The 27,348-nt window shown below is 38.0% G+C and overlaps 1 protein-coding gene across 20 annotated transcripts in view; it reads right to left on the bottom strand.

Annotated features, from left to right (window-relative positions):
- Positions 1-305: 305 nt before the first annotated feature.
- cc2d2a (coiled-coil and C2 domain containing 2A) overlaps positions 306-27,348 on the bottom strand; it is a 62,735-nt gene continuing 35,692 nt past the window's right edge. For 6 of the 20 annotated variants that reach the window (XM_073939665.1, XM_073939667.1, XM_073939658.1 and 3 more), the window contains 18 exons: positions 24,001-24,093; positions 23,194-23,285; positions 22,815-22,829; positions 19,333-19,500; positions 16,803-16,905; positions 16,609-16,718; positions 14,979-15,075; positions 14,801-14,899; positions 13,941-14,117; positions 13,435-13,449; positions 9,864-10,067; positions 9,694-9,783; positions 7,994-8,107; positions 7,225-7,359; positions 5,973-6,095; positions 5,745-5,803; positions 4,056-4,233; positions 306-797 (listed from right to left, as the gene is read on the bottom strand). In XM_073939665.1, coding sequence (XP_073795766.1) covers positions 609-797; positions 4,056-4,233; positions 5,745-5,803; positions 5,973-6,095; positions 7,225-7,359; positions 7,994-8,107; positions 9,694-9,783; positions 9,864-10,067; positions 13,435-13,449; positions 13,941-14,117; positions 14,801-14,899; positions 14,979-15,075; positions 16,609-16,718; positions 16,803-16,905; positions 19,333-19,500; positions 22,815-22,829; positions 23,194-23,285; positions 24,001-24,093 — 2,061 coding nt within the window. In that variant the 3' untranslated portion in view covers positions 306-608. Of the gene's footprint in view, positions 798-4,055; positions 4,234-5,744; positions 5,804-5,972; positions 6,096-7,224; positions 7,360-7,993; positions 8,108-9,693; positions 9,784-9,863; positions 10,068-13,434; positions 13,450-13,940; positions 14,118-14,800; positions 14,900-14,978; positions 15,076-15,758; positions 16,719-16,802; positions 16,906-19,332; positions 19,501-22,814; positions 22,830-23,193; positions 23,286-24,000; positions 24,094-27,348 lie in introns of all 20 variants that reach the window. The other 14 variants (XM_073939666.1, XM_073939668.1, XM_073939661.1 and 11 more) reach the window with 4 other exon arrangements.

Genomic DNA, 27,348 nt, shown 5'->3' with positions numbered 1-27,348 from the left:
GGCATCTTCTGCAGTTTAAATGCTTTCAGAGAAAGAAAATCAAGCTGTAGAATGGCCCAGCCAATCACCTGACCCGAATCCAATAGAGAATACAGAATAAAGCTCAGATTTGACAGACGAGGCTCACAGAACCATCAAAAGTTACACTATTGAGAAACTCACACCTGAGCAATGCATGTGACGTCATTCTCCATGAGAGGCGTCTTTAAGCTGGCGTCACCAAAAAAGCCTTTTATATAAAGTATTAAACACATTTCAGTACATTTTTAATTGAATAAAACTGATCCCAAACATTCAAACAGTAATACAAATCTCATCATTTTAATAAAGTAAAAACAGACATTACATAAAAACTACATAACACTACTAAAACACAGTTCAAAGTCATTTCATACATCCCATTTAAGTACAGCCATGTAAAATGGAATAAAAAGCGTAGAAAATGTTAAATTCATACACCCATATTTATCACTATAGACACAGTTCCTTTAAAAATAAATAAAAAATCTAGTAATAGAGCTGCTAAAACACACCGGCAGGCCCAGCAACACTCCCTATTCACAAATCTCTATTGAATATACACATATTTAAATGTCATGTGTTCAGATCTAGTATGCACTGACCAGAGAGGCGATGTAGACCCAAACGGAGAGCACATTACTGGGGTACGGGTGAACATACACGGCCAGGGCGAACTCGACATTTGGGGACTCGACCTTGTGAACCCCTGTGCTGTGAACGGCTTCAATGATCGGGCGAAGCTCTGAGAAAGGAAGGTGCAGCGGAAACCCAGATATCTGAAAGAGGACAATGAGAAAAGAGGTCCAACAGTACAGTAGGTAAGAAAAGCAAAAATCCGCAGGGAAAATATGCTGTGTCCCAAACCCCATACTTATGCTCCGTTTTAAAAGTATGTCTGTTTTGTGTAAAGAAAAAGTACATACTTTTTTGAGTGTGTAACAGCTTATTATGCAAACTTTGGCACATACTACTTCCTCAATAATAGACAGTTGTGTTGCTTAGTTATGATTAGGCCCACACGGAATCTGCACACGCCGTATATGTTTATTGACTAGGCAGGGGCCTTGGGCTCTATCTCTGAGCTCAGGGCTCTCTCCCGGGACAGCATGCCAAATCTGCTAATAATAATATGCTAAGCATATCTAAGTGTGAACTCTTGAAAGTAATTCAAAAGCACCCTAATGCATTACTTACTTTACTGCAACTAAATTCTTTATTGGGGAGTAACTCAATATTGTAATGCATTACTCTCTAAAGCAACTTTCCCCAACACTATTTATAAAGCGTTTTAGTCAGGGCCGGAGTGGGACTCCTTTTTAGCTCTGGAGTTTCAAGCCTTAGACCAGCCCACCTCAGTCGACGACTGACTATATTAAAATAACGTTATTTCCAATTCAGTTTCTAATGACACAAGCACGTCTTTTTCAAGGACACAGCTGCTTCAGAACTTCAAATGTTTTTCATAAATATGAGAACATTAATTCTTTATAGATATCCAGTCCTTTGTAACAGTCTTCACACACACACAAAAAATATGTACCCCTTATTATGTAACCTAAACAGTATCGGATCGACGGGGTCGTAACCAAGCGGCAACCTCCCGCTCTCTCTCAGGAAGCCAATACGGAAGTAACTAAAACTGCAATTCATCCCAAATTCCGCTAGTCCTGGCTACTCCTGACTCCAAAACAGAGCAAATTTCAATTGAGCCCACTGTTAGACTGGCCAACTTTACAGCAGAAAAAAAGGTGTTTACAGCCTGCTACAAAAAAAGATTTTGGTTAACACAGCTAATATTACCCTTCATGACAACTGTGAGGGGGTGAATTTTTTTATAACTCATCCGTTTCCCTTATATTAAGTTATATTAAGTTTGCATAATTAAGGGCGTGGCCACTTGAGTGACAGCTAGGTCTCGTTGGTCGCCGTCACGTCACCTCAGCTGAATCCTGCAGATTAGCCACTGAACTCGGCATATTTATCGTATTTCTGTGTTGTTTTATGTGGCTTTACACAGTCAGTTGCCTTTTGGACTTGTTTCCTACAATTATTAGATGGCATGGCATGCTGAGTGCACTTAATTGTGCTCACAAACCATTCACGTGGCCTCCGTTTCCCATGTGAGTAAAGTTATATACTTATATACCATCTCTGTACATGTATTTGTTTTATTTAAGATCATTTATCGTTTATATTTATATTTAGAGCTGTAATGCACTGCAGAATCTGTCAGATTGATGAGCTGTAGGCTCTAGATCAGTCATCTGAAGCGTTGTCATACAGTGTTATGCTAGATTTCATCAATAGTCTTACATTAACTAACACAGACTATATCTGAAGTGTTTGGAAGTAATTCGCGTTTTCCTCCTGTTGAAAAACGTCATAAGAACAATGTTTAGGTGCTTAATGTATTACAGCAGTGTTTTTAAAAGTCTAAACACTTTATTGATGTAGTGTACAACCAAGCACAAGTGGTCAGAATACAAACGAGTCGCAGGTGATAAAGTATTAAGCATTCTCCCAAAGTAAAGTGTGTCTGAACCAGGTCCAAGCTAAATGCCAGCAGGTGTCTGTAGCTCCGCCCACTCTCCGCCTCTTTGCCCTTGTTTGGTATCCCGCCGTGAGTGTGATGACGCGTGAACAAAATGGCGACGGTTGGCCGCGCCTACTTGTGGCTTTTTTTGCGCTCTTCAGAAACCTATGGGTGACGTCACGGATACTACGTCCATATATTTTACAGTCTATGGTCGTAACGCAACGTGCTAACCACTAGACCAAGATGGCATTGTTAGGATGTTGTGTTCGGGATATAAAATAAGTATTGCACTGTTATCTGCTGCTATTGATGTCTAGTCTTTTTCTACACTTTTTAGATTTCTGATCAAGTTATGTCAAATTTATTAATGTTGTGAGTCATCTGATTTTTACTGAGCAGGTGTAAAATTCATTAATATTAATTAATATTCACTAAGGTGCCGATGTTTGGGTTGGAATGATAGTTACATCATCATTAACCTGCAGGCTGCATTTTGCTCACGGGGCTGCGAGAAAATAAATAAGAAGAGCAAAACTGCGGCAGAATAATGAATAAAAATAGTGTGGATATGGTCAAATAAATAAATAAATAAATGTAAAAAGTGCGACTGCTGAGAGTGCAAGCAGCTAGGGACACCGGCCCTCGTGGCCAAATAACGGACCGGCCCACTGGGAATTCTCCCGGTCCTCCTGATTAGCCAATCCGGGCCTGGTTTTAGTAGTTCCAGTAGTCTACTTTTAATAAGATTTACATTGCTTTGTAAATTCTGAAAATTGCGCTAGCTTTCACAGTGTTAATGAGAGGAATCCAACACCCCACCCACACACCCTCGTCATCAGAGAAGCAGTTACCGGAAGTGGTCAAAAGAAACCCATTTAAATGCCAGATGTGAACGGTAATTTGTCCACTTGTAATCAGATCGATGAAAACGCACCTCAATACCAGGTGGGTCTAAGGCCGTGTCCACATGTACACGAGTATATTTATAAACGTTTTTATTTCGTTTTTTTAAAAAAAATATTACGTCCACATGAAAATGCAAAAACTGTGATGCATGTTATGTACACGCCGAACCAACAGGTGGCGATAATGACGCTTTTATGCTGGAGTTAAGTATTTGCATACAAATCAATGCAAACATGAGAACAAAGGCAGATCAGTATCCTGCGGTCGAACAAAGCGAAATACACGATGCGTTTGCCGTGAATGTGTGGAAGTTGCCTTATTCGCTTCTCTGCATTTGGTGTGAACTCAGCCATTCTGGCCAATCAGAAAGGAGAAAACAGTGCACACTATGATGCTATGAGGAGAAACCTCCAGTTGTAGTGTCCACACAACCACACTGTACCCGGAGTTTCGGAAAATCACCCAAGGCAAAGTTTCATTTTCAGTCACTTGACACTGTGTTTTCATGTGGACAATCCGCATAGAAAAAAATGCAGTTTTAAAAAGTACCCATGTTCGTGTGGACAGGGCCTCAGTGTGATGTGTGACTAACCCTGTATTCTCCCAGAAGGCTCTGCAGCTCGAGGCGATGCTCCTCCGCCACCTCTCGTCCTCCGCTCAGCTCTAGTTTGGGCAGAAACTGGCGTAATGTAGAGATGCAGTATCTGTTCCAGCGCGTAGGGTGACGAGGACGCCACTCCATCAGCTTCTCCCGCAAAACCTTCTCGATCCTACAGCACAGCAGAGACACAGTTACCTGAATTCATAAGATTCCCACAGCTGGCTATACTGTAGGTTTAAGCAGCCCTGAAATCTTCAGGTGAAAGACTTCCTCTTTAATTTCATGAGGTTGCATTAACAGCACTGATAGTGTTACCAAGCTCAGTCCTGAGCCCTTACGCCCCATTCACACGGGGCTTCAGCGTCAACGCTTGACTGAAGGCGTGTCTGAAGTTGGGGCTGAAGCGATCATCATAGCAGCGTCAGCCAATGAAATTCAGTCAGTAATAGGCCATTGTCTAGCTGGTGTATTTGCATACAGCGATCTGATTGGCTGACGCTTTCGTCTGCGCTTGAAAAGTTGAGCTAGTCCCATCTTCTGCAGCGAGCAAGCGGCGTCGACAGATCCACAATGCAGTTCGGCAACGCCTGACATCACCCATTCTAAGTGAATGGGAAGCGTTGACGCTGATGCCCCGTGTGAATGGAGCGTTAGTGTCCTGCAGAGTTGAGCTCCAACTCCAATCAGACACACCTGAACAAGCTTATCAAGATCTTACTAGGTACACTGGAAACTTCCTGACAGGTGTGTGGAAACAAGTTGGAGCTAAATTCTCTGGTCCTCCAGAACTGAACTTAGGCACCCCTAGTTTAAAGCCACAATATGGCCAGTTAAAAACACCTAAACTTTCATTTAGTGTGAGGGAACGTCAGCTGAGCAACACATGCAACTTCAAAGAGAATACAACGGTGGCCGAGTGAGCTGAACGAGTGAACATGCTGCAGTTTAAGAAAGCACAAGCAATTGCAAAAAACACCAGCAAATTAAGAAAAGATCCTCATCGGTTAGACCGCAGATGTGCTGCAAATCCTCTTAACGCAAGCACATTTATGTGACGGACCCTGGCTGGGATTTGTTGATTGTGCCAGGACTATCGCTCAGTGAAGGTGATCTTTGAAAGCTGAGTTTTTTTTGTTTTAATTTCATTAGTCTAAATAACTGTAAGCTAAATAGCCGGGTCTGTCATGTTTTAGGGTCCCCTTGACACATTTCCATTGTGTTCTGTGCTACTTGCATGTACTGTGGGAAAATGCAGGCGTTTTCATAAATTGATTGGATTGTGAGGATTTGCAACCCTTCTGCTGTCACACCTGTGAGAATCTTTTCTTAATAATCATTTCAAAAGAATCAGGTGCTATGATTGATCACAGCTGGTCCCACATCAACAATTATCGATATACCAATCAGTTGAATCCAAGCCTCCAATAAATAGTTCAATTTGTTTTACCTGCATTATCTTCAATTTTGAAGAATACCCCCGTCCACCCTATCTTCTTTCCTCCTTTTCCAGGGGGAGCTCTCGAGACCTACCTGATGTTGTACTCTCTTACATGCTCATTGACCAGGCAGGAGCCCTGGGCTTAAGTATCTCAGAACTCAGGGTTCTCTCCCAGGACAGCATGACAAATCCTCAGTTAGATTGACGCAATAGTTTTCAAAACAAGTAGATTATTAACTGACCTGTCTTGTAACTCAACAGCAGCTGTTCTGTCGGTCCGTCTGTACACCAGCGCATCCGGCTGAAAAGACATCACTCAAAATCAACACCCCCACACGGAATTTAACTTAAATTACTACACACCAGATTTACTTCAGAAAGCCGTTTTTGATGATCCAGATAATTCTCTGGGAGATTCAGGGTTAAAGGTGAGAATGCTAAACGAAGGCCTGTGATTGGCTGAACAGTACCTGTACGCTCGAGAGGCCGGGATCAGGAAACGCTCGCGAGAAAAACGGCTTCCAGAGGTTTGGCTTGGAGATGTCGAAACTCATTCTCACCGGTGCAGCGTACGGCTGGATATTAAACCACACCTGACACACACACACACACACACACACATTTTTAAATGCATGTCAATTAAATATTTATACATAAATCATTTAACAAAAGACAAATCAAAGGCAAACTATATTAAACTTCCATGCCAACAATTTGAAAAAAAAAATCTGCGTGGGGTTTTAATATTAGCATAATAAAGCCTCAGTCAGAACGTGTCCTCTTTACCTTTGATTATTTTAATTATTTATACAAAAATAATCATTAAAATATTTAATATAAGACTAAATTTAAACATTTAAAGGATAGTTCACCATTTACCCACACTCAAGTGGCTCTATACCTTAAAGAGTTTCTTTATTTTGTTGAGCACAAAACGAATGATGGGAAAAATCTGCCATTGATATCTACAGTAAAAACAAAAAATATTATGGAAGTCAATGGCTGTTTTTTCTAGAATTTTTTTAGGGCCCAAAAATATGTCATTTTAAATCTTAACACTTGTCCTTCAACCCACTGTCTGTTTACCCAATTTAAACCATTACGAACAGAATCAAATTTAGTATAATCACTTATTCTCTATATTTTGACCTTTTTCTTTGGTTTATTTTAAGCTATTAAAACTAAACCTACACTTGCACACTGTTTTCTATGCAAATAAAATAACCAGTTGTAAATGTAATTTGATTTGCAGACTCCACTGGGTAATTAGGAAGAAAGAAGTCTAACCACATAACAGTAAAAACACGATGAAATATTATAGCAGTAAAATATACAGAAAACAATTCAATAATAAAAACCAGTATAAATAGTCTATTCCAGGGGTGCTCAATCCTGTTCCTGGAGATCTACCTTCCTGTACAGTTTAGCTCCTACCCTGATCAAACCCACCTGAACCAATTAATTAGGACCTGAAATCCACTTGATAATTACAGACAGGTGTGTTTGATAAGGGTAGCAACTGAAATCTGCAGGAAGGTCGATCTCCAGGAACAGGATTGACAACCCTTGGTCTATTCAAATAAATAAGCAGAAGGGAATTCTTTTAAATCTAATGAAAAAAATTGAAATAATTGTACATTTTAGCCAATTCTTGGTGATTATTAGATCTAGTTTTCAAAGAGTAGTCTCCATATAAGGTCAGTTTCAGGTGTGTTTACTAACGTTGTCTGCGTTGATCAGGCAGCCGATGGTCTGTAAAGGACAGAAAACATCATACTGTCCGTAATGCTGGCTGGTGCTGGCGTTCCAGATCACATAGCGGCTCTGCTCATACGTTAAAACATACGCTGTAGGGCCCTGAAACAAACACACAAACACATGAAACGTCCGGTTATGATGCACTTATTTATGCCAAGCTGTCATAACAAACAATGTCATCTTTGCATTTTAAATGCCATAACTGAGCGAAAGACTGTTAAGCATGCATAAAACCTCATTCACATTCACAACATGTGTCATAAAGGTTTCATAAAGTTTTATGAACACCCCTTCAAGTAAAGTGCTACTGAAAAAAAAGGCCTCAAACTAGCTAGTAGTTATTAAGGATAGACGCTTGTTTGCCCCGTTAGTTCGGTTGGTTTGGGCACGTGTGAACATTGCACTCGAATCCATGCCAAAACAATCGGTCTGAGATGGCCTGAATGAGGTTGCCTCGGCTTGGTTGAACCAAACTCTAAATTGGTTGGCTGTAGTGAGAAAGCAATCTGATCCAACAGACAAACAACGCAGGCTATAGCAGTGTATTACGGTTATGTAATAGGCATATATATGGTTATATGAATAGAGAATGAGGAGTAGGCCGGAAATCAATCTAGAGCTGTAAAAGCACCTAAAGCCTTCAGTGTAGACTTTAAGTTTCAGTTTAAGCAAGAACTTTAAAAGTAGTAAATTCAATTATCATAGTAAATTATCTGTGTGGCGTGTGACTGACCTCAGGAATAGCGGAGCCGATGATTAGCCATGCCCTTTTCCCCATTGACAGGAAGTAGTTACAGAGCAGCACAGCGTGTTCCTCCTCATCTCCTGCTAGCAACGTCAAAAATTGCTAAGAAAAAACAAACACAGATTAGCATCAACGTCACAATTTTCGAGCAGAAACAGGGCTGCATGACTTCAGTGCAAAATGAGATTGCGATATTCAGTTTTTTGCTATATATATATATATTTAAAATGATAATATAATATACTTATAAAATATATATATATATATATATATATATATATATATATATATATATATATATATATATATATATATATATATATATATATATATATATATTTATGAGCAATATCGCACTCGTAGCAGTGCGATATGGCTGTATATCGGCACTGGTGGGAGGCGCCCCCACCAGTGCCGATATACAGTCATATCGCAATGCTACGAGTGTGATATTGCGTTTATACAACAGTTTGGTGGCATAATTGTGTGTATAAAAACAAAATTAAACATGTTTTGTATGAGGAACTACTTCCACGTTGGATTCAAATCATAAGCTGACAGTTAAACAGCTGAGCAGCATCTTTTAAACTTTAGATCTGTAGTGTCTGCCTCTTGCTGGCTGTATCTGGGCGGAGTAATACACAAAGGGTTAAGAGGCTGTACCGGTGCTGATATTACTTAAATATATCACGGCTATCAGCCAATCAATCAGATTCAAGAACCAGACAGAACTGATATATTTATATGTGTATATATATATATATATATATATATATATATATATATATATATATATATATATATATATATATATATATATATAATAATAAAAAAGTGTAAAACATTTAATATTTTTATATTGCATATTCTGTTCTCTTTTCTAACACTATATTGATATTTTAAATGTGTTCTTATTTTCAATATCTATAACTATTAGCTATATCTGAAATGTTCTGTTGTTTTATTTCTCATTATACCTTTTTTTTAAGGTCATGGGTGGTTGGATAAGCATTTCACTGCATATCATTACGTGTATAGCTGCGTCCCAAATGGCACACAGTATAAACTATGCACTTACTGTATGTACTTACACACTCAACAGCATGATATTGAGTATGTATGTAGTGTCGTCCCAAATGAAACATTAATGTTTTTTTTTCTAAGCAGAAATTCAAACCGTTTCCCAGATGATGTTTGACGGTTGCCAAATCCGTGAAATAAAAGACCAACGCACCATATAATACCTGACCTGAGTATAACTGCATTCACCATCGGGAGGCGCTATAGTCACTATCATAGGAGAATACTGCTTTCTCAATCCAAAATAAATAAAGATATCCAACATAAGCGTCAAAAAGCACCCCTTCCGCTACGTGGGCAAAGCTGCAGCCGTGTGATGTGTCCAACACAACACACTCCATTTTACCGGTTGAATAAGTGCATCATCCAGCTATTTAAAGTGCACTTAGTATTTTTTGAGTTTTCAGTGTGAACGCTCTACTGACACTATAATAATAGTGCATGAGTGTGTGATTTGGGACGCACCTTATGACCGTGTGTGTGTGTGACAAATAAAATTTGAATTAAATGAATTTTGATTTGAATTTGGACGTGCACACTGTGATGTCGATAATGAAACAATATATAGTGCAGCCCTTAGCAGAAACAAACAGAGTAAAAGTCCTCACGTCACAAGTGCTCCACAGGTCACAAACTCCAGCAAAAGACACACTGTCTGGAAGAGAAGGGATGAGCGAGACATACCGCGCCACTAACTCCTGCAGAGAGAGACAAACAAAAGAGTGTGTGAGACACAAACACTGAGTGACATAAGAGTGTCTGTCAGTGGAGGGCGAACCGTGCTGTCCTGTGTGCCGTTGGGGGAAGCGTCCAGCAGCTCCTGTGGTGGGTTTAGAGGGCGAATGAAGCGCGTGACGAACACCGTTTTGCCGTTGATGTCGATGACGGTGGTGATGCAGGGCCGGTCTGAGAAACGCCGACTCGCCTCCTTCTCAAACACTTCACTGGCCAATAACACACGCTCAACTTCCTGAGAATCAAACTGAGAGGATGGACACCATTTAACACACAGAGAGCGTACACAATACACACACATAAAGCACACACACACATATAGGATCAAAAGTGTGGGGTCAGTAAGATTATATATAGCATAAACAGTTGAAGCCAAATTTATTCGCCCTCCTCTGAATTTCTGTTTTAGATATTTCCCAGATGATATTTAACAAAACGAGGAATTTTTCACAGTATTCATTCATGCATTTTCTTTTCTGCTTAGTCCCTTTATTAAGCCGGGGTCGCCACAGGGGAATGAACCGCCAACTTATCCAGCATATGTTTTACGCAGCTGATGCCCTTCCAGCCGCAACCCATCTCTGGGAAACATCCACACACACTCATACACTACGGACAATTTAGGGGAAACCGGAGCACCCGAAGGAACCCCACACAAAGCGGGGAGAACATGCAAACGCCACACAGAAACGCCAAATGACCCAGCCCAGGCTCAAACCAGTGACCTTCTTGCTGTGAGGCGATAGCACTACCTACTGCACCACTGCATCGCCCCTTTCACAGTATTTCCTATATTATTTTTCTTCTGGGGAAAGTCTTATTTGTTTTATTTTGGCTAGAATAAAAGCAGTTTTTAATTTTTTAAACACCATTTAAAGGTCAATTTTATTAGCCCCCTTAAACAATATTTTTACTGGATTCTTTTACTGGATTCTTTTATTTGATATTTATATACAACAGTTCTATCTGGTTCCCGATTCTGATTGGCTGGTAGCTGTGCAATATTCTGCAATATCAGCACTCGAACAGCCTCTTCACCCATGTGGCGTATTACTCCACCCAAACAGAGTTACGAGCAGAAGAGTGAACAATTCGCTAAAGTTCGACAAATATTGCAGCTGTTGGAAAACATAATGTACTTTTGAGGCTTTTTTATCGGAAATGTGGTCGTTTAGTTTGCAACTATGGAGTTTATTTATAAGGATAGTCCCTGTTTTAAATATATATGATTTCAGGCATTCATCGCGGCCATCCACCTGTCATACTGAGCAGAGCAAAGACGGTTGATGTTCCACCACAAGATGGCGACAGTAACAGAATAATAAGCTCAGAGAGGAGAAAATGTCAAACTACAGCTGATCAAATGATTATAAAGCAGGTAAGGGACATTCTCGCAACTCAATCTATCTCTTCTGTGTTTTGTACTGCTGTGTTTATACCATAGTAATCTGCTAGTTTTTCCTTTGCTTTGGCTTTTTCGGGGTTAATTATTGTGATCTTCTGAATTGCAAAAGAGAAAAACTGGGAAATCTCTGTAGACTGATGGCATTTCATGCCGTTCAGCCTTATAATCTTAAAATGTGAGCAAAATCAGCTGTTTTGTCACCACTTTAGACATTACGCTAGAGAATCCTTCAAACACTAGCTCTAAAGTGACACTGGTGAATGAGCAACAGTTTCTGCTGTTCTGATGTCAGCTGCAGACGTGAATGAATGGCGGAAAAGAAAGTAGGTTCCTCATACAAAAGGTTTTGAGACTCTGTGTATAATTGTATTTTTTATATGCACGATTGTGCAGTCAAACTGTTGTATAGATGCATTATCACACTCGTAGCAGTGTGATATGGCTACATATCGTCACTGGTGGGAGACTTAGGCACTCGGGTGTGGCCTATATATATTTATTATGATTTTAATATTATTATTATTATTTACCTCATGGAGAAAAAAAAACTAATCTTATCAACCCCAAAGTGTTTAAACAGTAACATACAAACAGGTGAATTCAACAGAGAGAAAGACTTAAAAAGCACTGATCTGACAGACTGATCTAGACAGATCTCCACTAAACAGACAACACTTTCAGGAATGTTTTGGCTTCAGCTGCAAGCGATAGATGTTTGCTTAATGTTTAATGTTTTTCTCTCTTATCAATTCATGAAAACAAAAATAAATTGTATAAAATTGGTACAAAAATGCACTTAAACAGATAAAAACTCCTATCTTTATGATGACACTTACAAAGAGAGAATGTCAATCAAAGTGTTTCTGCAGACTGTTTTTGTCAAGTCTGATTCTAACAAATGAATGAATGAATTTTTACTATTAGATGTTGCTTATATTCACACACTGCTGGCACACAACTGTGTTTAAACCCATTAAAAAAACTAATTTTTGCATAATAGGTGCCCTTTATAAGCAATTTCACTATGCCTGAATCCTTTCACAGGTTAGAATGCATCCTGTGGGTGATTGTTCTCTATCTAGACAGTCATTTTTCAGCATCCAAATGTGAAAGTTGAGTTCATATCTGTAATTTGTCAAGGTTACTGATGTTTTGGTCATGCATGTGGTCCAGTGTACTCATCTATTTCAACATTTACTTCACTTGTCGGCGCAATAGCCTAGTGGTTAGCGCGCCGACATATGGTGCAATAGCACGTCAGGGCGTCGCGAGTTCGAATCCCGGCTCGACGACATTTCCCTACCCTACCCCCGTCTCTCTCTCCCACTTCGCTTCCTGTCTAAAAAATCTGTCCTATCTAATAATAAAGGCAAAAAGGCCAAAAATAAATCTAAAAAAAAAAAAACATTTACTTCACTATATATTAGTTCAATGCTTTAATTCACAGACTCACACAGTAAGAAAAGGTGATTTTATATTGGGGATGTTTGATTTTGACTAGTCATATTGATATTTTTGACTTGTAGAGTGTGTTTTTGTGCTGCTCTTGTGTGCTTTACAGTAGGCTTGTCGTTGATATATAAATGTGACACTAAAACACAGCTGGAAGTAAATCCTTATCGGAATGAGTGATTTACTGAACAAGGCTTGTTCCTATCTCTATATGATATTATTTTTGAATTAGTGACTCAAATGATTCATTCTAAACCAAAACGATTCAGAAACAAACTCCATAGAGCTGCACTGAGACAAAAAAAGATTTGTCTCAACTATCTTTTTTGGAGAAATGTGAAAAAAAACCAAAAAACATTCTGTTTAAAATATCACATTTGAGATTACACTCATGTGCTAAAATTCAAGAAAACAGCACTCTTGCTTTTGTGATTTTACTAAATGAATCACATCTTACTAATTATATAACACTTATAAAGGGATATTTTTGCTTTCATTATTTGAATCAAAGCCCCATTATGACTGCATTCAATTTGTGTTCTCGTTTGTTTTGCGCATCATATTTTTGTCACCTCATATATTGTAGATATTTTTCCAGTCTGTAAATATAGTACACCCCTATATTCTGATTCTACAAATTGAGAGATGTTAGTAATAATTTCCTGCGGTAGTGGGCAGCTTTTCACGCTTGTGCTGTTTCCAAAACATTCCTTAATAAAACCAGGAATTCTGGGATATCAGACACCAGATGCGTTACCTTCACTTCCTTCATCTATTAAAAGCAGTGCGAAAAAGAGCAAAGAGAAAGACAAGGATATTGAAAGACCTCCTAAACTCAAACTCAGAAAACTATTACTAAACAAAACATTTTCGAAGAAAACATAAAACAATTCATGAAAATTTAAATTAAACAAAAAACAAACAACAGTCGCTGAAACACTAACTAAAATAAACAAAAATAATAATTAGCAAAAATAAATAATAGTTTTCAGAATTAATAAGCGCTCATTCTGTGGCTGTTTAGAAAAATAACCGTATTTTACACACAAACACATCAGACAAGCACATGGTAACATACAACATATTTTCTATATAAACACAATATATACTGTATATAAATTATATATATATTTTTTTATTTATATATATATATATATATATATATATATATATATATATATATATATATATATATATAAAAAAATAGGAATGAAAATAATCCTGCTGTGTATGAATGTACGATGTCAGATTTGTCTGCTGTACCTTCTCTCTGACCGTGTCTCCAGGCACGAGCTGCGGCTCAATGGTGATGAAGAGGCTGAGGAAAGTGCCTTCACTGGGGCTGCGGACGGCGTCATATCCACCTTCACTGCCCAGACTGCGCTCTTTACTGTATCCCAGCAGCACTGGAGGAGTGCACACCTTAAACGTCCCGTCAATCTGAACACACAGATCCAGAATCAAATGTGGATATTTTTAGCTTTACTGACAGACACGCTCAGTCAGCTTCCATCACGACTGATCATTTTGAGGGTTACATTAGTGCAGGGGTGGAGGACTCAAATTATATTATATATCATAATTTTATAACTGTTTTTTTCGATGTGTGGTCCAGGGTCATATATGAAAATATTTAATATTATAAGTACATAACTTTACATCGCTATTATATAGAGTATAAGAGGCCGATCACACCAAACGCGCTTTATGTGTTGAAAAAAACTTTTAGTTGCGCTCTCAGTTGAAAAAAGGCAACTCTGGGCAGAAAAGCGTGTTATGTCACTCGCGTCTGTTTCATTCTCCAATCAAATGACAGCAGGGGCTGGGTTTGCGTTGAGGAGACTTTGAAGATGAAGGAGAGGCTTGTGGTTGCTGTTCTAAGTTATCCAGAGCTGTATGACTTTACAAATCTTGAATATCACAATATTATTCGATATTAAAGTAATATTAATATCAACAGCAACACTCTCGCAAAGTACCCAGCTGATTCAGCCATTGCCTAGCGACAAAAAAAGTGCACTGTCCTCCTTTTTTTCTTGTCAACAAAAAGGCAGTGTGGTGCCTCTCGTGTTTTCAAAACGTAAAGGTGCGTTCGGTGTGATCGGCCCCTGATACTGTCTTACCCGTGACTGCAGGTAGATGGTGCTGAAGGGGATGTTGATGGAGCCGAGCCAGTGGCGCTCGATGCGGGTGTGGATGGTGTTTCCTCTCTCCCTCTCGTCCTGAATGGGTACACACACAGCGGTCATGTCTGTTTCACATCATGCGGTTTATAATGTTTCATATGTGGACGTTTTTCACCTCCACCACGTCGTAGAGAAGCTCGTCGAAGACGTTGATGAAGACCTCATCTCTGACCGACTGCAGGCTGGTGGAGCTGTAGTCTCCATTAGGAGCACTGAGAGAGAGAGAAAACAATATGGAAATAACCTTGACCTTTTTTTTTTGCATTAGATCAAAACAGTGAGCTGACAAATGGCATTTAAAGGGCCATGAAACCCCCTCGTTTCAGCAGGGTGTTTTCACACCTCTACTTTGGAAAAAATCAGCAAAGTGGGCGTGTCCAGCTCTGTTTAGGGGGGAGTGTCGGAGGAACTAAAGTGGGAGGGTTTGGGAGTGTCTATTTGGGCACGCGCGACTTTCAGTCAAAATACTCACACACAGGAGAAAGTGATGGTGTTTAACCTACATGGACATCTGTAGTCGAATTATTTGCTAAATTATTAAATGGTGGACTTTAACTGCAGTTTGGCTCTTTCATTCAGGGAATTCATTCATGCCCCTCACGACAAACGAGATATTTGATTCGAGGAGCTGCTCTAAGCGTGTATTTTTCATGCAATGTTTGATACCGCACGGCGAATGAGAGAAAAAAAACCTCTGCATTTCCCAGAAACTTAGATGCTCTCGGCAGGTAGTGTCAGAAAGCCGCGTGTGTTATTCCGGTCACTAAATGCAGTGAAAACCCTACACGAGGTTAAAGTTTGGTTGTGATGCTAACATGTTTACACTCGGTGCTATAGTTAACGTAGTTCGATACGAACAAACTGAATAAACAAAGAGCACTGGTCGCTCACTTACCAAATCTGTAGAGACAGGACAATCACCAGCAACTAGAGCTGCGTCTTTATTAAGAGGAGACTACAAGCGAATCAGGATCTCAGCGTTTGCAGATGAGAACAGCTCTCAGGTAAACAATAATCCTCCTTAGACACGTAAGTTATTGTTGTCGAGCGTCGCGTACACTGTTAATCCACACGTGACTCCAGCAGAGCTCTCACAGAGAGAAAATGAAAACAAAACTTAACTGCAGCAAACTATAAAAGCAACACTTCATGCTTGTTTTGCCAACACAACGTGGCGACTCTGTCGTCTAAACACTGTGACAGTAATGAATATTAATGAAGTTGCACAATAGAGCGCGCTGATTGGTTTGAACCAAGCCTTACTCATGCATTAATGCATCACACTGTAAGACGTAATAAGACTCACTCTGGCACAGGCGTCCAGTCTGCACGCTGGAATACACACTAATATCTCATGACCGTGACGCAGCTTCAAAAATTCGTTTCAAACCGGAAGTACGAATTTGCTTGAAATAACGCAAAAACAACCAATTTACACTTTTTAGTGAAATATAGGTGTCTTAATAGTGTTTTTAGCAGTGTGGAACACATATACGACTGTCAACAGCTCAAAACAGCTTTGGTGTTTCGTGACCCTTTAAACTTTGCTGCTTTCTAACATGTCTAATTTTAATGTCATCACATTTTTAGCTAAAGTGTAAAACGTAAGTTGCATCATATTTCAAAGTACTTTAATGTATTTCTTTTCTCCAAAATGCACATAAAAATAGGTGGATGGAAACGTCGCTAGTGACATGCAGAGATTATTATGTTACATGGTATTATGCTAAAGGTTTTGGTCTGACCTGAATGGCAAAACGATCTCCTCGTTCCAGCAGGGGTTTGGACCCTCAGCGGTGGACGTCTGGAGAACTGAGCGCTGGAAAGACACCTCCACAAACGGCCTGATCAGAGGCTACAGTGCACACACAAACACACACCATTACAGTCTAATACTATTAAAAGTAAATGTTCAGCTACAGTTCAGTGATGCTGTTACCTGCGCAAAGGGCCACTCACTGCCCTGCTGACCGGTTTGGGACGCAGGAGCTGTAAACGTCTCTGTGAATGATCGCCCAGATTTAGCCGACACAGGTGCTTTGCTGAAAGTAGAGTTCAACAAAGTTCAATAAATAAATTATAACAGATCAAACAGCCTTTTTTGTGACGCATAACAGCATGGATGGACACTTTTTGACTTGACACTTTGTGCCAATCACAGAAGTCATTTCAGTTAAACTCGGGGGGCACGTAATTACAGCTTTAAAGCTTAACTTTTCGATTTTAGGTGACGTCCAATATATTAATAGGTTCAAAAAAAGTCCAGAATGGGGAAGTCCCAGATTGAATCTGTTGGAGACGTCAAAATAGATGAATAAGTACCGAATGGGGAAGTCCCAAAGTAAAATGAGAAACTATGCTACACTGCTGTCTTTACGCTGTTTACATTTTTTCTTATATTATTTGTTTTTATTTTCTTATACTCGTCTCTTTTATTCCTGTTTATGTAAAGTACTTTGAATCACCACTGTTTTTGAAATGTGCTATAGAAATAAACTTGCCCTGCCTAACCTATAAATGGTTCAGTGAATGGTTCAAGAGGGTCATCATTCCCCTCACAGTTTCACAATTCATACACTGAACATTAAAGCAGACCTATTATGTCCATTTTTACAAGATGTAAAATAAGTCTCTGACGTTCCTGGAGTGTGTTTGTGAAGTTTCAGCCATTTAGGCTTTGATTCTAAACCTGCCACTTTAGTGACTGTCGCTTAAAATTCAATTGAGATTGTACCATTATCAAAAAGAGGGCGGAGCTTTAGATGCCTGTGTGTCAGCATAGTGGCAGATTCAAAACAAGATGTCTTATGCTAATGAGGGAGAGATGGTTAATAATGGGCGGGGCTTTCCCCCTCTGATGACACGTACAAAGGGAGAATGTCAATCAAAGTGTTTCTGCAGACTGTTTTCATCAAGTATGATTATAACAAATACAATTAATACATTTTTGCTATTAGAAGCTGCTTATGTTTACACACTGATGCAACACAACTTTTCTTAAACCCCCTATAAAAGTGATTAGGTGCCCTTTAAAAGGAAAGTTCAATAAGTAAATAAAAAATACACATACATTGTGTAAAGTAACTAATTACAATTACATACACTGTAAAAAATGCTGGGTTCCACACATACTATAATTTATAGTGATTAATATGTGAACACTTAATAATCACCATGTTCAGTAACACTGTAGGGATGCCAAAAGTACCAACTTCAGCACCTAAAATGTAAAATTGTGATGATCCACTGATGAATCCTTTGATAAACACTGCTTTCAAACCCTCCAGTGTCCATCTATCTAAGTGGTCAGTGAAGAGTAGTGAAGTAGTGGCGCGTTGCTATTTTGAGAAACTATAATAGATTTTTTATTAGACCAAAACTAACCCGGTCTAAACTCCAGCGCAGAGTTGCGCCTCGCTTACACACTGCTTAATACACACAAGAGAGCAATAGGCAAATATCTTTACATATGAAAAAATGTAAATATTTAGGATATATTTATATAGGATATATTAAGAATAGATATAGAATATAAATATAAAGGATTAAAATATTACAAAACATATTATTTTCTAGCCTACATAAATATGAAAAACCACTGCTTTTATGTCTTCATCTCGGGAGGCTTTTTCAGTTCATTCATAACAATTTGCTTTTGTATAATGTTATTATTATTAGCAGTATTATTTATTATATCCATATTTATATTTGTTTTATTAAAAACAAGCTTAGATTTGCCCACCTGCAGGTTTTAGATCATATGGGGCACAGCATGTGTTTTAGGATATAACTCAGGTTTTTGAGCTCATTTTGTTATTATTGTTCATTTATTCGTTTGCTGGAAATTAGAACTGAATTTAGTTTTGAAACGAATATTTGCGCTTAACAAACAAAATTATTTAATTATAGACTAATTGATGTCTGTGTGTAAAGGTTTCCCTATCCAAGAGCGAAAGTGAAAATAGTTCCATTATCTCTCATTCTCACGCAGTAGATGCTCTGTTTAACAGTTTTCTGTTAAAAAAACTGTTAACTGTTTCCTTGTGAAATACTCATTTTTTCCACTTAGACTTACTTTGCGTCCTGTAAATAGCGAATGCGCTCTTGGCGTGACGCAGCTGGCTCTTAAAGGGAATGGGAGATGAGACTCTAATTGGTTTATTCTCAAAACACACCTATAACTCATTAAGAAAATAAACTCAACCCTTTTAGACCATGCGCCACAGTGCAAAGCGGATTTTCCCGTCCTTAAATTAGCAAAAACACGTCCTGACACGCCCTGAAAGTGTTTGCGCCCTGCGTTTTGCGCTCTGCACATGGACCGTCAAAATAGAGCCTTAAGTATTGACTGTTTTACAATCTGTACTTTTGGCCTCCCAATCAGAATCAGTATAATCCTATAAAAAGTTGTTTTGAAAAATGTTCCCCGAAGTGCAGAGCGAGCTGCTTATGTGGTTGTGTTCATATACCCGGTGTAAGGCCTGCGCACAGGGATGTCATATCCTCTGATGATGTTCACCAGGAGTTTGATGTCTCCCTCTGAGAGGTTCTGCGCCGTCACTTTCTTCCTCTCCTTCCTGCGGGGCTTCAGGGGCCGTTTGGGTTCTGCCAGCTTGAACAGGTTCCAGCCAAGCACCCTGAAAAGTAGCCAGTGCGGAGATAATTGTTATCTCCCACAATGCACCATATTACAAATCCGCTTTAATACTTATATACACTTTTCCACCGTGCAGTACAGTACTCTTCTGGTCAGATTTGCTGCATTTTCACTGCAGTGGCCTATAGCTGTGCCACCTCTCTGGACTGTCCCATCCTTCTCTTGCTAGATCTGGTCATGCCTGACATGTTCTGCTGACCACAATGCTGGCATTTCATGTGTATTTTTCTTGCAGTGGTATTAAAATGCAGCAGTGGGTGCTGCTGATTATTTAAATATAGCTGGTTTAGGCTCAATCCCAATTCTGCTTTATAACAATATGCCTGCACAATTTCCCTTGGTCCTTGAAACAGAGCATAAAAGACTGGGGGGAGGGGGGGGTGATACTCCCATAAGAAATGGTACATTAATACTACACATGCACATGTCATCATCATGTCACAATAGCGCACATTGCGAGGGTAATAAATGATACAGTGTTGCATTTTCTGCCATCTTTGGGTCGTTTTCACACCACACTGCTGGATTTGGTCCGAACCAGTTGAAACGAACTAAAATGCAGTCATCTGACAAAATCCACATCTCTCATTGGCCAGATGTTGTTGAACATATTTCCTAAACTGCTTATTGATTGGTCAGAATTCACGTGCGTGAAAAAGCCAGTGAACTCCCGCAGGTAAACAAAACCTTTTACTCTGGAGGGGCGACTGCGCTGGCTGATTGTATCCCTGCTTTAGACAAACTATACATTACGAGAATGAAGTGCGGCCGCAGCTGGAAAACAGTGTTTAATGCATCGCTCGTCACTTCAGGAGGAGACGTGAATTAATTTAGCTAAACTGTGACATGCTCATCTTGCGGAAATATTACCAACGATCCATCAGGTAATGTTTTCCCCTCTCTCTCTCTCTGTTGGTAAAGCGCTGTCAACAAATATTTTCCTCCATATCCCATAATGCACAGCGCATCGGCCTACGTCAGCTGAATTAGTCGAAAACGCGCAGTACTTTTTGCGGTTGGACCTGTTTTAGTACGGATCATATTCTCACCACAAACTAACCGCTCCAGGGTTCGTTTAAAAGCGTACCAAGACCACCTCTTCAAGCAGGACTCGGTACGCTTATTTGGTCCGCTTTTGGTGCGCACTCGAGTACGATTGCTGCATTCTCACCTGCCCAAACCAACCGCACCAAAAGGGGAAACAAACTCTAGTGCGATTCAATCCAACTAAATAAGGCAGGTGTGAAAGCACCCTAAGTTAAGCGTATGAACAAACTAAAAATCTGTGGGCCTGCAGAAGAAAAAAAAAAAAAAGTAGAAAAGTAAAGTAAAACTGCTGAAAAAGCGCCTGACGTCATGCACTACAGCACCAAGACAGTTGATGCAATGTTTGCTTAGCAATATAAAAAGCGCAGTGCACTGCTCTTTACTTTATCAAATAGGAGGTGTGGTGCATCTTAGGGTTTCAGAACTCAAAAGAATGTTTGGTGTGAGATAATGCTGCAGAAAGGACAAAACTGTTCTGTGCATTTACACACTGCTCACCAGGGGTTAATTTGTGCTGGAACAAGCCGAATCCGGCATCTCTGGAATCTGATCCAGCACCTCATTTTACTGATCCCCGCTCTTCACACGTTCCTCACTTTCGTCTGCTACCACCCCCCAATTGAAGGGCTATATGGCTCTTCCTATTACCCCTACACCTCCAAGCAACCCTGACCCCTTCAAATGACCACGCAAACTAAGGGGTAGGGGATTGGGATTGTGTCTAATGCAACAAAAATTCCAATGACTCAGGTAATGACTATTTTTAGGGACCAATCTGTTATCGTTTAAAGATTATTTAAAGCTTAATTGCTTGGAATCTTGAGTGATACCACATTAAAAAAAAAGCAGCAGGTACTGTACTAGGTATAGAACACAGTGTAAAAGCTCCCAAATGTGAGCCTTTAAAGAGGGATTAGGGTTAACATTCAATTTGAACAACACACACCAAGACACAGGACTTCATTAGACTCACAAACAGCTCATCTGTTTCTCATTCTGTAAGCCTCTAACTTTATGAGTGCGTCTACACCAGACATGAATACATAATATTATTATTAATACATAATAATAATAATAATAAAACTGATACAAATATTAATACATAATAATAATAACAATAAAACGGATACAAAAAATAATACATAATACTACTACTACTACTACTAATAATAATAATAATAATAATAAAATTGATACAAATATTAATACATAATAATAATAATAATAATAATAATAATAATAAAACTGATACAAATATTAATACATAATAATAATAATAATAATAATAATAATAATAATAAAACTTATACAAATATTAATACATAATAATAATTACAATAAAACTGATACAAATATTAATACATAATAATAATAATAATAATAATAATAATAATAATAAAACTGATACAAATATTAATACATAATAATAATAATAATAATATTAAAACTTATACAAATATTAATACATAACAATAACAATAAAACTGATACAAATATTAATACATAATAACAATAATAATAATAATAATAATTATAATAATAATGATAATAATAACAACAATACAACTGATACAAATATTAATACATAATAATAATAATAATAATAAAACGTATACAAATATTAATACATAATAATAACAATAAAACTGATACAAATATTAATACATAATAATAATAATAATAATAATAACAACAATAAAACGATACAAAAAATAATACATAATAATAATACTACTACTAATAATAACAACAATAAAACTTATACAAATATGAATACATAATAATAATAATAATAATAATAATAACCATGTTAATAATAATAATAATAATAATAACAACAATAATAACATTTATAGAAATATTGATACATAATAATAATAATAATAATAATAATAATAAATAACTAAAAAGAGCAGCATTAACATTCAGTTAAACTTCTCTTTTAGTGTTCCTCAAATAAGTAATTTTGTTGATTAAATGAAAACATTTGCACAGTTGCGCTAAACATACACTCCCAGTACTCACCGTGCAGCAGATCTCCACACCCATACACACACACACACACACACACACACACACACACACACACACACACACACAGACTGCCGTGAGGACTGGACACCTCTAACACACTTTACACTATCTCTACAGAGAACGGCAGCTCATGAACACACAGATCTGAGGGGAGGAACACGAGGAAAATAAAGACTGAAAACAGGACGAGAAAAATAAATCCTCAGAACATACCCGGCACCTGGACCACTGAATACACAAACATACAGGAGAAAAAAAGAGAAAAATAAAAGACCGGAACCATCAAATCAAGATCACTTCATACTGACCTAAGATTAGACAACCTCTGGACTGCCTTGGACATGCTCACAGCATCAACTGACAAACATGCTAATATAATGTGATATATAATCAGCATCAAATACATAAAAGCTTTTAAATGAATTAGCATGCATGCACATGAAGGTTTAAGACTGCATCTGAAACTGGCCCTATACCCTCGTTCACTATTCCCTAAAAAATTTGAAAATTACATGTAATGTGTTGAAGAACTTCCCAACGCCTCTAATTAAAGTCTGAAAAAGTAAATTAGATTGGTAACAGAGTCATTTACCCGATGCTAGGAACCTCGTCCTCGGAAATCACATCAGACAGGATGAAATGATGCTTGGCTATGAGGAAACGGTTGATGACAGACTCCCGCACCTGAGACAGACACACATAACAGAAATCTGAGGAACTTGATATTTGGCAATTGAATTGGTTGACCACTCAATACACAATATATTAATCCTATCTATATGCAATATAAACTGACAAAACAGTATAACATTTTTGGGGTTAGGCAATTTTATTAAAACAATAATTATTAATGTACTGGATACAGATGCACTAAATAAAGTAGCAGTAAACACTTTTTAGAGTAAATACTTGTTGATGAATGTCAAAAATGCCATTATGATAAATGTCACTTTTAGATGTGCCTTTTTACTGTATAAAAATACTTTAGCATTAGTAGTTTTATATTATTTAGAATATCACACATATATAATTTTTTTTTAAATATTACTTTATAATATTCCCGTTTGTCTTTGAATATTTGCAAGTACCTGTTTTCAACTTTAGTAAAAATAATCAATGTTCCTTTATCATCTATTTCTTAAAAAAAAAAAATGCTTCAACAGACCAGAAAAAAGATGCTTAAAGTTAAAAAATATATATAAAAAAATAAATATTATTTACAATTTTGTTTCCATTATATGGAATATTCTAAATAAAACTACTGATTGTAAAGTTTTTTTTAATAATAAAAACACAACACCGCTGAGAATTAGTCTTAAAGACATTTGTAAAAATTCTGACAACAAACGTTTGAGTGGAAGTGTGAATTAAAAAAGCCCAATATTTTCTCCTCACTCACTCTTTGGAGATATTTGGCCACGAGAGCTCGATGTGCATCGATGTGCTCTTTCGTATCGATGATCTCTCCCTCTTTTAGTCTGTTCTCATAGTCCTAAAACAAGATCACAACACAAACAATTAACATAAATTCAATTAACGCATGAATTACATCCATCCTAAAGACAGAAGATGCTTTCACATTGCTCTGCTGATCCCTGAAACCTGATTTCCCTGCGCTTCTTTCAGATTTTCGCTGTGAAAGTTTTTTTTTTTTTGTACAAACACCTACTCAACACCAGGTGGCACTACAATACACTTATAGAAAGTGAAAAGTCGTGCTCTTTTAACAAAAAAATCATTGGGAGTTCAGTCTTCCCATTTTGATTTCCTACATTTTTCTTTTTAATGTCGCTAGCTGTTAATCTAGTCTGAATGTCCTCAAGACCCCAAAGCAGTTTCTAGACTTTTTGTCACCCTAGGTGAGATTACAGCCATTCACATCCCCTACCCCAAGCCACGAAAATATATAAATATCATTTAGGTCAAGGCTGTGAAAGATGAATAATACATTTATTACAGTAAATATTCATCCAGTTAAAGTAACTTTTTTTCTTTTTCTTTTTTTTTTGTTCCTATAGTGACAGTTTCCAGAGAAAGTGAATATTAAATGAGATAACAGTGGGCGTGGCTTTTTTTTTTACTGCGAGCTGATTGAATGTAGTAAAGTAGGCTTTTCATTCAGAAAGATGAGGAAAGGGGTTGGGGGAGAGTTATTGCAACCTAACAGATTTCTCCTGGTCACCATTTTTTTTAGTTGTCTAAACTGACAGCTGGAGGGGTGTGGTTAATTATGATAGCCCCGCCCAATACCTCAGACAGACCTAATCTGAGAATTTAACAAAACAAACAGGAAGTGCATTTCGATTCAAGATGGGCTCTATGCACAGCTGAGTTTTAAAGCCAACAATAAAACTTCCGGTGAAAGCTAATGTGAGTATTTTCAATTTCAAAAGAAGTTTTTACAGCATTTTTGTTGTATTTAGTTACTATACATTCAGTTAAATAGACTTAAGCATTCATTTAGTGGTTCAAGCGTCAAACGAGATGAAAGACTGTTGTAAGCGCTAGCGCCGTCAATAGCAACAGGCTAGTGCAGAAATTCTATTGAAAATACTGGGGTAAAATATACTGTCATATGTTACAGACATGGCATGCACAGATGGATTGCTCACCACAAAATTAGCAATGTGAGCTAACAACATCAACTAGTTAAACGGCTAGTTAACTAGTTAATAAATTAACTAATGCTACCCTACTGTAAAGTGTGACCATTCATTTCAGTATTATTGAATTATATGCAAATATTTAGACAATTTATGTACAATTTGTAAAGTAATAATTTCTGTCTTTCAGTTGATGTATTATTATGAGACCAACAGTAGCTTTGTTTGCCACACAAGTGGATCTAATTAAGGCAAGGCAAGGCAAGTTTATTTATATAGCACATTTCATACACAATGGCAATTCAAAGTGCTTTACATAAATAAGAATAAAAGAAAAAAGTAAAATAAAAACAAAAAATAAAAACAAATAATAAAAATGCGTAAAAACAAAACAAAACATAAAAACAGGTAAAATGTGATATAAAAGAATGAAGAAGAAGAGAAAAACATGATAGTGCAATCTGTCGGACGCAGCACAGTGCTCATTCAGTAAAGGCACAGCTAAACAGATGTGTTTTCAGTCTTGATTTGAATGTGCCTAATGTTGGAGCACATCTGATCATTTCTGGAAGCTGATTCCAGCAGAGAGGGGCATAGTGGCTGAAAGCTGATTCACCCTGCTTTGACTGAACTCTTGGAACTTCTAGTTTATATGATCCTAAAGATCTGAGTGATCTGTTGGGTTTGTATTCAGTGAGCATATCTGTAATGTATTTAGGTCCTAGGCCATTTAGTGATTTATAGACCAGTAATAATACTTTAAAATCTATTCTGAATGTAACTGGCAGCCAGTGTAAAGACCTGAGGACAGGTGTGATGTGCTCTGATTTTCTGGTTCTGGTCAGAATTCTGGCTGCAGCGTTCTGGATGAGCTGTAACTGTCTGACTGTCTTTTCAGGAAGACCAGTGAGGAGTCCATTACAGTAATCCACCCTGCTGCTGATAAAAGCATGAACAAGTTTCTCTAAATCTTCACTAGAAACAAAGCATCAGATTCTTGCTATGTTTTTGAGATGATAGTATGCTGATTTACTGACTGCTTTGACATGACTGTTGAAACTCAGATCTGACTCCAGAGTCACACCAACATTCTTGACCTTATTTTTTTTTATTAAGATTTTGATTGTGAAACTTCAACTTATTGTCATTGTCAAAAAAATTGAATAAATAAATAACAACAAGATATTGTTAGAGCATCCCTCCAACATAGCCTTGATAATGTGCAAAGTCATACAGTATCCAATAAATGTTCAATAAAAAAAACGTAAGAAAAATTAAATAGTGAGTCCAATGGATCCTTTTCACATTTCCAGGTTTCTGAATATCGGAAATCGTCAAAGATGGTAAATTCAGAGTGGAGTGAATGAGAGAGTACAACAAACCATTATTTTACAATCCTATTTGCTGAAATAATGACAGAAAAACTCCAGGATGGTGTTATCAAGACTTTCAGAAGAAGGAAAACAATAGTGTGAGACTGATAAAGACAGCCAGAAGAGAGAACATCATCAAATTTACTGTCCTGCTCCCATACACACTGCATTACACACACCTCACACAAGCTGTGATTTTTTTTTTTTGGTAATTCGATGCAAAAATCATATAATACATACATAAATACTAGGGATGTAACGGTAATGTAAATACCGTCATACCGCAATATTAATTTTTTTTCGATATTACCGTAGTCGCATGACTCGCGAGTAGTCGCGCGAGTTCTTATCAGCTGTGTTGTCGCGCGAGTTCTTATCAGCTGTGTTGTCGCGCGAGTTCTTATCAGCTGTGTTGTCGCTTGCGTACTGAATAGCGGTGTTGTCGCGCGAGTTCTTATCAGCTGTGTTGTCGCGCGCGTTCTGATCATCTGTGTTGTCGCGCGCGTTCTGATCAGCTGTGTTGTCGCGCGCGTACTGTAAAGCGGGGACGGAGGGTATGTCGCGTCGCGGGGGCACTTTTGGTCATTTTGGAAGGGAACTTTCTATCCAAGACTAAAAAGGGCATGTGCACTGCACAGGTTGAGCACTGTGTGTGCACGTGCCTGCAAGTTGGGGAATACGACTAATAATCAGTCATGGGGACTGCAGAAACACAGCACACTGTTCAGACTGATGCAGACATGAGATCTCTATCTCACTCATGGTTTGTCT

The sequence above is a fragment of the Danio rerio genome, chromosome 23 (genome assembly GCF_049306965.1).
Source record: "Danio rerio strain Tuebingen ecotype United States chromosome 23, GRCz12tu, whole genome shotgun sequence".
NCBI classification, from domain to species: domain Eukaryota; kingdom Metazoa; phylum Chordata; class Actinopteri; order Cypriniformes; family Danionidae; genus Danio; species Danio rerio.
The sequence above is the reverse complement of the archived record's forward strand: the minus strand, read 5'-3'. Positions and strand labels throughout refer to the sequence as shown.